The sequence below is a fragment of the Podarcis muralis genome, chromosome 5 (assembly GCF_964188315.1).
Source record: "Podarcis muralis chromosome 5, rPodMur119.hap1.1, whole genome shotgun sequence".
NCBI classification, from domain to species: domain Eukaryota; kingdom Metazoa; phylum Chordata; class Lepidosauria; order Squamata; family Lacertidae; genus Podarcis; species Podarcis muralis.
The window spans coordinates 53,660,530-53,672,914 of record NC_135659.1 but is presented as its reverse complement, the minus strand read 5'-3'; the positions used below and the strand labels follow the sequence as shown (position 1 = coordinate 53,672,914).

The 12,385-nt window shown below is 39.1% G+C and overlaps 1 protein-coding gene across 3 annotated transcripts in view; it reads left to right on the top strand.

The window, feature by feature from the left end:
* The window catches only part of AHCYL1 (adenosylhomocysteinase like 1), a 47,669-nt gene that overhangs the window by 18,078 nt on the left and 17,206 nt on the right, over positions 1 to 12,385 (top strand). For all 3 annotated transcript variants that reach the window (XR_013392947.1, XM_028733851.2, XM_028733852.2), the window contains exons 2-5: positions 10,054 to 10,165; positions 11,070 to 11,213; positions 11,753 to 11,853; positions 12,241 to 12,343. Coding sequence is in view for 2 of the 3 variants with exons in the window: in XM_028733851.2 (XP_028589684.1) it covers positions 10,054 to 10,165; positions 11,070 to 11,213; positions 11,753 to 11,853; positions 12,241 to 12,343 (460 nt within the window). In the remaining variant the exon portion in view is untranslated. The remainder of the gene's footprint in view (positions 1 to 10,053; positions 10,166 to 11,069; positions 11,214 to 11,752; positions 11,854 to 12,240; positions 12,344 to 12,385) is intronic.

Below are 12,385 nucleotides of genomic sequence, written 5' to 3'. Positions count from 1 at the left end.
GTGCAAAAACAGGAGTATTTTAAGGGTATACAAGGATGTGACAAAGTATTTCCTGCCCAAAGATGAAAGTGAAGGAGGTTCTGGCCCCCCAAAAAGAAGTGAATTTTAAATTGAGTTTGAGCAGTTTGTTTTCAATATGGAAACTGAGCACATTCTATACATATATATTTGGCGTACATGCCATCGGTGACACTACCTATCATTTAAGGGCTTAATAAAACACATATGCCTAAGGTGTCTACTTCCTTTCCGCTCATTTTTCCAACTGCACATTATCAGCTTTACAGCAGCACATTTTTCCAACTCTAAATTTTGTGCCAACTACACACTAAAAAAACCCTTTGTTAAATTGTGATGTTGGTTCTACCTGAGGTAATAAAACTAAAACCTGTGGATTGCAGCCATAAAACTGCAACCATAACTTTCTAAAACAGAAGGAAGTGTCCATCTTGGGGAAAGTCTGTCCGTGAGAAAGAGTTGTAATTACAGTTGTGTTTCCTTGACTCTATTTGTAACACAAGTGGTTTATAAATGTTGGTCTACCATATTAACACATTACCATGCTGCAATAATGGCAGTAGTGCCAACAGTACTAGATTATCACCTCTTTGGGTTGAGTAGCGCTTGACATTGCTCCTTAGAATCCATCTTCCTGCCTCACCTTAAAGGAGGAACACAATCTCTTCCTCTTGACATAATGTACTAGGGTAAGGGCTGTTCCATTTACTGATGTGTATAATATGGTACAGCTCTCCTGCAATTGTACCAATTCAGAACGAAGGTGTGGATAACATGATTAAATGTACTCAATGTTAAAAAAAGCTTTTCAGTGTAGGAAATTAAATCATGAGTTAGGATTTGAGATATACTATCTTTCCTTGTCTCCGGAGTGTTGTAGCTTAGTTCTTGGGAAGCAAATTGGGCCTTAGGACAAATGTGGTAGCTGCAGCAAATCCATTGCATCAGTTGGCCAGCTACATATTAATGCTGGAATCTTAATCCACCTACCTGGGAGCAAGCCCAACTGAATTCAGTAGGACTAACTTCTAAGTGAATATGGTTAGGATTGTGCTATAAATAATCATTGATTAGTTTTTTTCCCCCTTTCCCCCCACAAAAGCAATTAAAGGCTGTAGAGTAATAAATATTGAGCCATTCAAATAGTCTGCAATTAAAATTATTGCCGCAGAATGTGGTAATTATAACATTTCCCCCTGCAGTAAACACGTATCATTCTTTCTTTCTGTAGGAAGAGACTCATGAAGTAGTTAGTTATTAAAGAAGTTAGTCTAAATAGCCTCAGGAGCAGCTTTTTGGAACACCGAGTACCTGAGATCTAGGCCAGTCAGATATTGCATTTTTTTGTGTTGCAGTGGAGACTATAAGGTTTAGCTTTGGTTTTAGTTTTTTTATATGTGGTTTAACTGAGAATGTTAGTGGAATGCCCTGTCACTGTCAATCTTGCTTTCAGGATTAAGGCCTTCAAACTTGAAAATTTTTCAAGGTGTTACATACAACAAATGCAAGGTGAATTAATATTGGGGTTGGAGTATGAGAGGCAGGGGGACTAATAATGGTCACTAAGAAAAGGGGTTGGGGGCTAAGTGAGCCCATTGGGAGTTTTGTCCAGCTCTCTTGGCTTCTGAATTGTCACCAGACATAGCATGGGTATTTTGGAACTGTTCTTGCAAGTGTTCATGCTGGAAATGAGCTTTAAAAAACTGCAGGTAAAGGGCAGTATATAAATTCAGACAATCAATCATTCAATGCAGATCCAATTCCTTATTTGTTTTTTTTTCTTTTTAAAATAATCTTTATTAGGTTTTCAAGAAAAAGTGAATACATAAGTAGAATAAGTTATCTGTTGAATGCCGATACAATTGCATTGCACTATAGTATTTCCCTCACTCAGCAAACAAACATACACAGAGCTATTATAACAAAAAAATCAATTAATTAGTTTAATTGAGGCAAAACTAAATCCCACTTCCCCCCAACTAACAGACTTTTTGGTTCCTAGTATCTTTAAAATGTCCCATTACCCCTCAGCAGGTAAGTGTAGCAAAGAAATAGGAATTTACATGCAAACAATAATACATACGAAAAGAGCAGTTTGGGTCAAGATGGTCACACCCTTATATAACGTGAAGAAGGAGAGAAATAGTTTTATAACTAACGAAGGTGATAAAATCATACCACTCTTCCACAAGATAAACGTTCTTTGCTTGTCCCTAATGGCTTTACAATCATTATTTTTTAAACACGTTCTTGAGCTTTTCCTATTTCAGTCTTCTTTGTTGTCTTCTTCTTCCCGACTCCTTTACCTCTTATTTTTCAGTATTCAGCTGGAATGTGTTTAATCTTTTTCAAACTCCCTGAAGTGAATAGGTACTTAAAGTCCTGCTGCATGGCTTGTAGATGAGAACCTTAATTTTGTAAAAGTTTAGTTGTCAGGTCTATATGTCATAAGCCCATGCAGGCACATCCCAGAGGTCAAACTGGGGTAAGTAGGTCCTGATGCCATCTTATAGACTTGAGAGCCAATAGTCTTCCTAATATTAACAAATGCATTTAACAATTCAGGTTTCACAATAGAAACTCATTTTATATTGATCATGTTAGTATCTCTCAGTTGATATTGGGGATAGTATGTTTTAATAGTAATAATGCTTGGTTTGGTATTAGTCTTACAGTTAACCTTTGTTTACAAAGTAAGGGCGATGCTGACTTAAGTATGTATGAGCTTCATGGATTAAAGGTCGAGGGAGAATCTAAACTGTTTCCCCCTACATGGTGTTGAAGTATTGGGATCTAAAATATTTTCTTTGCTGCTAAATACTTTGCCACACCCGGTTAGGAAAGCAAATTCCAGCAGCGAAACACGTGTGAGTTCCAATGAAAATATGACATTGTGAAGATTGCTTTTGGCTTTGGGAAAAATTAAGTCTCTACCCGTGGTGAAAAGGGGCAGTTTTCTGCTTTCCTGGGTGAAGTCAAACTAGCAGGCCTTGAATATAGCAAGCTGTCCAGACCTTCCCCAAAACACGTGCTTGGACGTCTACATTCCACAGCTGTGTGTGCAGGAGACACTCTGTACCAGTCAATATTGGTGTCAGAGAGATTTGAGAGAGGATTTTCCTTTTAATGTCATCTGGAGATCACAGCACATGAACAAAGAAGATGATATTGTGAGGTCAACTGTTGAGGTTGCAGTTGGGTCCTGTCTTTTTCCCAGGGTTGTATTCCAGCCCCGTGTCATACACCATTTTGGTTTCAGGCTAAGTTTGAAATTGATTTAATGCTGGAGTAATTCACTTCATTAGTAAGCTGCTTGCCATGTTTGATAATATTTTTAGACAGGACAGATTTTACTAAGCTGCAGAGTTCAGATGAGCGCCCTTAAAGCCGGTTCAGGGATTACAGTGGTAAATTCAGCAGTTGATTTCATTAGCAAGCAGTTTCCAAGATCCAAATTGTCCTTTTTAGAACTTAAAAGCCAGATCTAAATGCAACTTGTTTGTTCCTCTTTGTATTCTGAAGAAATAGTGGTGACAAATGGGAGCACTGGCCACTTTTTAGCAAATCAGTCTTTGCTCTGGATAAACAGGGACTTTTCTTGGGAGTAAATGGGAATCCACTGTTCGTCTGGAGCATTGGGAAAAGGTATGCTTATAGTTTCTATGCTTTCTCAACATAGTGGGAATTTGTTTTGACATACAGCATTTGCAAACTTTAAAGTTAGTTTGTTACCAATATGACAAACTGTAACCTGGGTTATTGATTATTTTTGCATGATGTCTCTTGGGTTTTGAATTAGAAGTTTGACTTATGGTGGCTGTCCTGAATTTTTTTTTAAAAAAAGTTTCCCTGATTTGTTTTTAAATAAATGTTACATTTATGGTTTACAGCAAAGACATAGGAAGCTGCCTTGTATTTAGTCAGATGATTGGTCTGTCTCACTCAGTATTGTCTACACTGACTGGGACTTTCAAATGAGGCAGTTTCTGAGGACATACCTGGAGATGCTGGTTATTGAACCTGAGACCTGTATGCAAAGTAGATGCCCTGCCACTGGGGTATGACAGATGTCTGACATTCTAACCACCTGTTAGGACTTGCACATATACTAGGGTTGCCATATTTCAAAAAGTAAACTTCCTGACACCCACAAAGTTGTTGAACTTTTTTGGGGAAGCCTCTCCCCAAAATAGTGATTTTAAGCTTTTGGAGCTGTTTCCGCTGCTTTTCCCACCACGTTGCCATACATCTAGATTTTTCCTGACATTTTGCCAATTCAGCAAAATTCCCCCGACGCCATTTTTACACCCAAAAACCAGGACATGTCAGGAATTTTCCTAACGTATGGCAAGCCTAACATATACCAAATGCCTCTTGCTGGATCTTCATATTAACAATAACATTGTTACCTCTGCCACCCATCTTAGTTTGTTGCCCTTTCCTTGTGCATTTCTCTGTTCTCAAAGTTTCTGTTCTGCTTTTAAGGATGTATTGCCACATATATAAACACATTCATTGTTCAGAGGCCCCGTCTAAGCCTAGATTAACATCTTGATTTGTAGCAAATAGAGGAGTCTGGATTTTCAACTTCAGGTCTTCTACTGACCACCAAAAATCAGCAAGCCTGCATTACACATTGTGTTGGTCATCCAGTCACTTGAAGATGGCTTTCACTCACTTCTAGGTCAGCTGTACTACCCATAGTACAGAACATAATCAGCGGTAGATCCCTTCAGACACTTCTTTGTTGCTTTATAGGATCGGAACAGTTATTCTGCCTTATAGGATTGGGACAATTATGGTGCACATAGGTTTATTATGAAATTTCATATTTAAGCTACCGTTTCTCAAACTGCTTATTAGTAGTATAGCCAGTCTTCCTGCCATTGTATCTTGACACCAACTTCATGAAGCAGACTGTCCAAAGGTCTCTAGTAAGTTTTGTGGCTAAGCAAGGAATTGAATCTAGGTCTTGCTGTAACTGCAGACTGCTACACCACACTGAGTTACTGGCTAATGATCAAGTTTCCTTATAGATATGCTGATAAAAGGGCTTTTGCTTGGATGCCACAGAACAAAAGCACTTGAGGTATAGCTGGAAAGAGGTGGTATACACACAGAGACACAGACACACAAACACAAACAAACAAGCACGCATGCATACAGCAGACATAGAATCATAGAGTTGGAATAGACCACAAGGGCCATCGAGTCCAACCCCCTGCCAAGCAGGAAACACCATCAGAGCACTCCTGACATATGGTTGTCAAGCCTCTGCTTAAAGACCTCCAAAGAAGGAGACTCCGCCACACTCCTTGGCAGCATATTCCACTGTCGAACAGCTCTTGCTGTCAGGAAGTTCTTCCTAATGTTTAGGTGGAATCTTCTTTCTTATAGTTTGGATCCATTGCTCCGTGTCCGCTTCTCTGGAAGCGGACATCCTATCACCTATGGTGAGAATGGATGTAGCTGCCCTGCCAGTTGAGGGCACTCCTTTTCTGACATAGTTTTGTAGCCCCCTTTTTCTTAGGAGGAGAGGGTATTTTCCTCACATGCACAGCTATCGTTTGTCTGATTAGGTGGTTGCAGAAGGGAGGCTTTGTGGCTCTTGGGGCAGGCAAATGAGCCTTTGGCATCAGTTCACAGTTCCCTCTTAATTGCTCAAAGCTTTGTGGTCTGTGTTACATAGAGTTCACAGGACCAGAGTGCAGCTTTACCTAGCCTGTAAAATCTTGTTGAAATCTCATTTGCATATTTATTTATTTATTTAGCAAACTTTATATACCACTTGATAATAAATAAAACTTCTAAGCGGTTTGAAAAATAAAGCAGACATTAAAGTTATCTACAAAATAAATCTGTATCTCTGTCAACTTGTGTGTACTTATTTTATACTCACAGTAGTCCTTGATTCTTTCAGCAGCTAAATTTCTAAGGACTTCTTGGTGGCCCCAAGTGGTTATTTGACCTCTCACACCTAATGCAGACGTCTGCTCCCCCCTCCACTCTCTGCCTCTGGTGCAGTGGTGAAGAGGAAAGCAGAAACAGCAGTTTTCATTTTAAACTAACCATACATTTGTTCTGTCCATTTTGATTAAATAGTTTGAAGAATAGCAGTCTTGGGAGGAAAATCCATCTTCTGATATCACTACAATTGAAATGAAGTGAAGTTTGTGTTTGTGCTTAAATCGTGAGTGATTTCATGGTGGTTGAGATGCCCAAGTTGTTTTTTAGATTGTCAAAGATGCTTCATAGTTTTGTGCTAGTATAGCAGCTGAAATTCCACTCTAGTTGGTCATGGCAGTAGTGGAATACTGTAAAGATATTACGTAGACGCTCTTCTGAATAAAAAGGAAGCTGTAACAATTAAAGCCCTTGTGAGCCAATTCTTTACTTTGGGCCACTCTCCGCTTTCTCAGAGGAGAACTGGTTTTTCTGTGTGGCCTCCAATTGTTGATTGCTAACCTTCATGTTATAGCTGATGGCTTGTCTGGTAGTGCTATAGAGTACAGTTTGTATTCCTGTGCTTTTCTGACTGAAGGAAATTGTATTAATTTGCCAATATATCCCTTTTGGTCTAAAGATCTTCACAATTGTGACTGCTCAACATTTACAGTTGCTGACTTCTACTGAAGCCTTGAATACTGCCATATAACATGCAATTAATGGGACTTGACAATGTAGTACTTAAAATGTCAGAGGCCAATGAAGCTCTGCCTTCACAAGAACAAATTCATTTGCTCCCTGTGGTGGTACCCTTATGGTGATAGCAATGGTAGGTGATGTGATGTGAGGGAAGCCTAATTTAGGCGGATAATTTTGAATGCTCTTTCATCCATTTTGGTATCTACTTATTGTGCTTTTTCCATTTTTGAATGTCACAGCACTTCATTAATCCTATTCGTCATGCTTTTGTTCTGAGGGAAGCATGGCTCCTACACATCAGCTGTGGCAAAGAACACGCACCTTTATTGGGCTAGTGAAAACAGCTCAGGGGGCCTGCCAGGCAGGGGAGGGGGGAAACATGGTAGATTGAATTCAATCAAGCCAATGTAAACAGATTATTTTAAATCACAAAAGAAAATAGACTTTCTTTATTTTTTCCTATTGTAGAAATCAAACTAACTAGTTGCTGTAGCATACTCCTTCTAAACCTAGAAGAATAATCCAAAACAGTTGGGTGTTTAGCACACATGCTTTGTGAACTACAGGATCATCTCCTTAGGGGCACATTTGGGCAATTGTGAAATAAACACAATTGTACGTATGCATAGACCCTAAGAAAGAACACTTGAGTAATGGCTAAATTCCAAATAACTTTTCAGAGGCTGGGGTTAGTAATTACTGAGCAGATTAGTGTTTCTCTGTGAGGTGAAAAGTAATAGAATTGTCCAGCAAAACATAATTCTCATTTAATTTTATGGAAGAGTAAATCATTGAATTAATACTCTCCCTTTTTTAAGTTAATGGGACTTAAAACTTGGTTGTCCTGTTTAGTTGACATTCTTCAATGCTCACACTCTGCCACAGTTAATACATACACTACTGCATCAGTATAATTCTTGATCAGAGGCCTCCCCCCTTCTTAAATGGAAAGCAAACTTTAATTCTTTCTGTTGTAGTAATTAATGGATTCTATTTTAAAAGGTTATGTGAACTTTTGTCTGTATTATAACCAGATTTCATTTTCAGAGACACTAGATTTGAGTTTTATACATTCTGAAGACATGTGGAGGATTGTCCTCTACTGGATTTGGCTTTCATTCTTCGTTGCACTAATTATTTCAACAGTTGAACGGGCTGAAACATTAAACTTTGTTCAAGCTGGAATACTTCTCCCTTCGGGTTTCTCATCCAGGATTTGATTTGCTGAGTATCATTCATTGATAAGATCTGAATGCAGTGCAGAGTCTCTGGTAACTCACCAGCTAAGTATGATAAATTGGTGTTTAGCATGGGAAATACTTTTGAACCTAGTTTTTATTGGTTGGTCTTATCAGTGAAAGTTACAAAGCTCTATGCTAGGCATTTATTAAATAAGGATTAGACTGAAATAAAGCAAACAGGTTTATGAAGAAGGGAGTTCAGCACAATGAATTGCTTACTAAATCTCACTCATAAACATACTTCCTGACATGGTGAACAATGTGCTGTTCCTCTAGGACTTAAAATAGCATTTGACACAGTCTGTAGTGATTGGTTTGTTCAAAGTTCACTTGTTTTTGTTCCTAGACCTGGATGAAATCAGAGGGCAAGGTTAAAGTAGGCTCTTGGTAGCACTCTTTTCAGCAAAGGGGGATTTACTTTTTACTAACTTACTAACCTAATTTTTACTATTAGGTTTTAATGACCTCCCTTTTTGTTTTTGAATTGTCACTAGTTATTTTGCTGCTTGACATTAGTGAATTGTTTCAGATATGACACTAAGCCATGATGGGAATCCATTATCTTTTGCCAAAGACATTGTTAAAGCCTACATTTGAATATAAGAGAGAAAAATGGGGGTGGAGGGGCTGCCATAAATTTTATTATTGAAATACTTTTTTGTGCATTATGAAGTTCAGAGCTTAGAAAAGCACCCTTCAGGCCATAATAGTTGAAAGATAAGAGGCAAGCCTTTTCCATTATATCCCAGACTTCTGTTTTTCCAGTTCTGGTTCTTGGCAATCCCATTGCTATCATGCTGTTCTTAAGGCCACACAAGCAGCACATGGGGCTGGTTTGTTGAAATAATCAAATCACATGGTGAGAACTGTTATGATCCTTGAACTATGTGCTTTGTAGAATTCAGGGCAGGTTCTATATTTTTAATCAGTTGGGGTTTTTAGTTTCTGTCCTAGTTTGATGTAACTTGCTTTATGAATTAACTAAACTATAAATGTATAAAACAAGCCTTTTTAATAGAATTGCTAGATGACACTTTTTTTTATTTGTATCTTGGTGAGTGACAGGGGCTATCTAAAAAACAATACAGGGAAGTTTTGCAGCAAATATTTGAATTGCCAGTAGTGTGGGGGGTCCAAGATCATGTCACTCCACTTTTTTTCCTTCTCCCAGCCTCTCTGATTCTGTTTTCTCTTATTGTTGAGCCACTTACTCCTGGAAGGAGGTGTTCCCTGGTACAAATTCTTTGTTTTCTTGAGTCTTAGAAGTACTTGGAAATTTGACCCACTTGTTCTAGAATTTTCATAATAGTAAGCAAATTGCAGCAGTAATTCTTTCTTTGCATTCAAATTCACATTTTCAATAGTTTTCCCACAGTGCCATTCTAATGTTACACATTTCTCCTCAGCCTAACGCTACAGATTTTTCTCTTGCTCCCAACCAAGGTGCTGCATGTGTTTAGTGTATCGTAGTTGCAGGTGGTACAATCCAAACAGTTCTTTTCTCACAGAAAAGCCAAGGTATTGTAAGAGAACAGGAACCAGGTTTTTCCAAGACATGTCTTGTGCTGTCAGTTGTGAGCTGCAGTTCCTGACTGTATGCCATTGTCAAGATGTTCTAAGCCCACAGCTCTTTCCTGGTTTATCTAAATTAATCTAGGGATCTTAATGTGGAATAGCTAGTATATTTGGTTTCTTATGATCACATTGGTTTTCATTACACACTTCGAATACATGATTGATTGACTTGAATAGCAGTATTGTTGTTGGCATATGACTTGGCTGTAGTTTAATGATCTAAATGTTTTAACTGTTCTTAAACCCCTGATGTATCTTTGGGTTACTGGGGGGGCGGGGAGGATAAAGCTGGTATTCATCAAGAAAGTAGCATGAAGTTTGTTGTGTCTAATGAAACCTTCTAATAGCGCAAGTATATGGGGGCGGGGGAGGGAAATTCACCTTTTGCGCAGAGAAACTGGAATAAAAGAGCAAGCCTTTCTCCTAATGGGTTTGAATTTTAGCAAGCAACATTCTTCCCTGGATTGCTTAGTTGTTTGTCTTTGTGGAATGTGTGGAGAAGTGAGCCTGCTCAATAAAATAAATAAAACAAAGTGGTATAACTATGTATGTCTTCTTACTCCTTTGCATTTAGCAAATCCAGTTTGCGGATGATATGCAAGAGTTCAGCAAATTTCCAACCAAGACTGGTCGCAGGTCTCTTTCTCGGTCCATTTCACAGTCTTCCACTGACAGCTACAGCTCTGGTAGGTGTTTTTCTTTTCCAGACCTTTTATTTCCTGTTTAGCTGATATTTTGAGCATTAACCCTGACCCCAGACTTAAAGGCAATTGCTAACTTTCTTTCTGGCAACCTCATTCAAGATTTTCAAAAGTATTGCAAAACACTGGAATACATGGCAGTTGGCAGTGCTAGCCTTATAGTTAGGGGTGCATCTCTTAGGAAAAACACCATCCTCTCTCAAAACTTTGTCACATTCAGCTATGAGCCATAGTGGCTGCCATCTGTTGTACCCTTTCATGGTCTCTTGGAAAGCAAAGCCCCTTTGTATACCTCTGGTTTTAGTGATTACAAGTCATCACCTTTTCCTGTTCAGTTGCACGTAAAGCTTGAAAGAGTCCTGTAGTATCCCTTGTAGCATCCCTTGTGCATGTATACAATACTAACCTTTTAGTTCTGTTGTGTTCTATGGTAGTTGACATGGATTTAAGAAATTTAATTTCGGTAGATCTACTTCAAATATGACTTCGATAAATATCACCCCATGTATTTATGCACTGCTCTATCTTTACTGTAAAGCATCCTTGTAAGGTGTTTTAAGGACTTGGTATGTTAGAAAGGAAGCCTATTTTTTAATAAACAAAAAATAAAAATCTGCCTGCCAATAATCTTCGAAGGATGTTGATATCCTGCAGTATTTGAAGCACACACGGTGCCACCTTATGCTAGTGTGTATAAGCCAAGAAGTGAAAAATTTGCAACAGGAAACCAGATTGACCAGGACACTTCCACTGTTTTAAGATGAATGATCAGAATGAAGTTAAAATAGCACAGATGGTAAAATGTCAGCCCTTAGTAAGAAATACGAATTGTCTTTATTTCTTTCGCGTATACTCCTTTCTTACCAAACACTTCTGTTTTGTTCTCTAGCGGCATCCTACACAGATAGCTCTGATGATGAAGTTTCCCCAAGAGAAAAACAGCAAACTAATTCGAAGGGCAGTAGCAATTTCTGCGTTAAGAATATCAAGCAGGCAGAGTTTGGCCGCCGAGAGATAGAGATTGCTGAGCAAGGTAAAGAGTGAGCTGCTGAAGCTTCCTTCTCCTTTGGGTACCACAAATTATATCCTGTTCGTCAGCAAACCCCCTTGGTAGTAGATTAGCTGTGTCAAAATGTCAGCAAGCAATGTAAACTTAAAACAAAAACAAAACCTCTCAGGATTGTTTCAACAGGTGTTGCTAATGATGCCAATTGCAACTGTCTATGTACTCAGTCTTGTGAACAACAGCTGATGGTCTATACATGAACAGTCCTTTTTTACCACTTCTGTGTTAGGGACAAATTAAAAGGCCTTTATATTCCTTATATTCCTTTTCATTTAGGTTGCAGCCTTGACAACTTCCAGCCTTTTCTGACTGCAGTGTTAGGTTGCCAGCATCCTTCACTGACATCCAATCTGACATTCAAGACAGTTGCCATTACTGATCTTTGCGTTTCTAGACCTTCTCACATATATAAATGTCTTTGAGCTGACTTACTATGGGAACCCAAGAGGATGACCAGCCAGTGGATGGCAAAAGTTTCATTGAAAATTTCTCTTCTGCTTTTGTAGACATGTCTGCACTGATTTCACTTAGAAAACGAGCTCAGGGGGAGAAGCCTTTGGCTGGAGCTAAAATTGTGGGATGCACACACATTACAGCACAGACTGCGGTGAGTTCTCTGCAATTTGCACACCAGCTGCCTTTCATCTTAACTGCTACCTATGCCACTCACCTTTGTCCCTTTCTGAATAAAGAGATGAGTGGAAAAGAGACTCCGTTGTCTAAACAAGAGCATTTTTGTTGTTGTTGTTTCTCAACCATCCTGATGTGTCTGTACATAATAGTGTTCGGCAAAGACATTTGCTGTTATGGCAGTTCCAGGATTCAAGTTGTCAGCAGTATCCGCTGGGTTTGGCTGATGGCTGCAATGTCTTGCATGGACTTGGGTATGCCTGATTTGATTGGGGGTTGGGTCATAACTCTGGCCTGGTATTGGCCAAATCGAGCCAGCTATTTCTGCTGCGTTTTCAGTTGATTATGCTTGCATCACCCCCAGGTCTTGATTGAGACGCTGTGTGCACTGGGAGCTCAGTGTCGTTGGTCTGCTTGCAACATTTATTCGACTCAGAATGAGGTAGCTGCTGCCTTGGCTGAAGCTGGTGAGTACACAGCAGCGGCACAGAGATTCGGTATCAGAATTA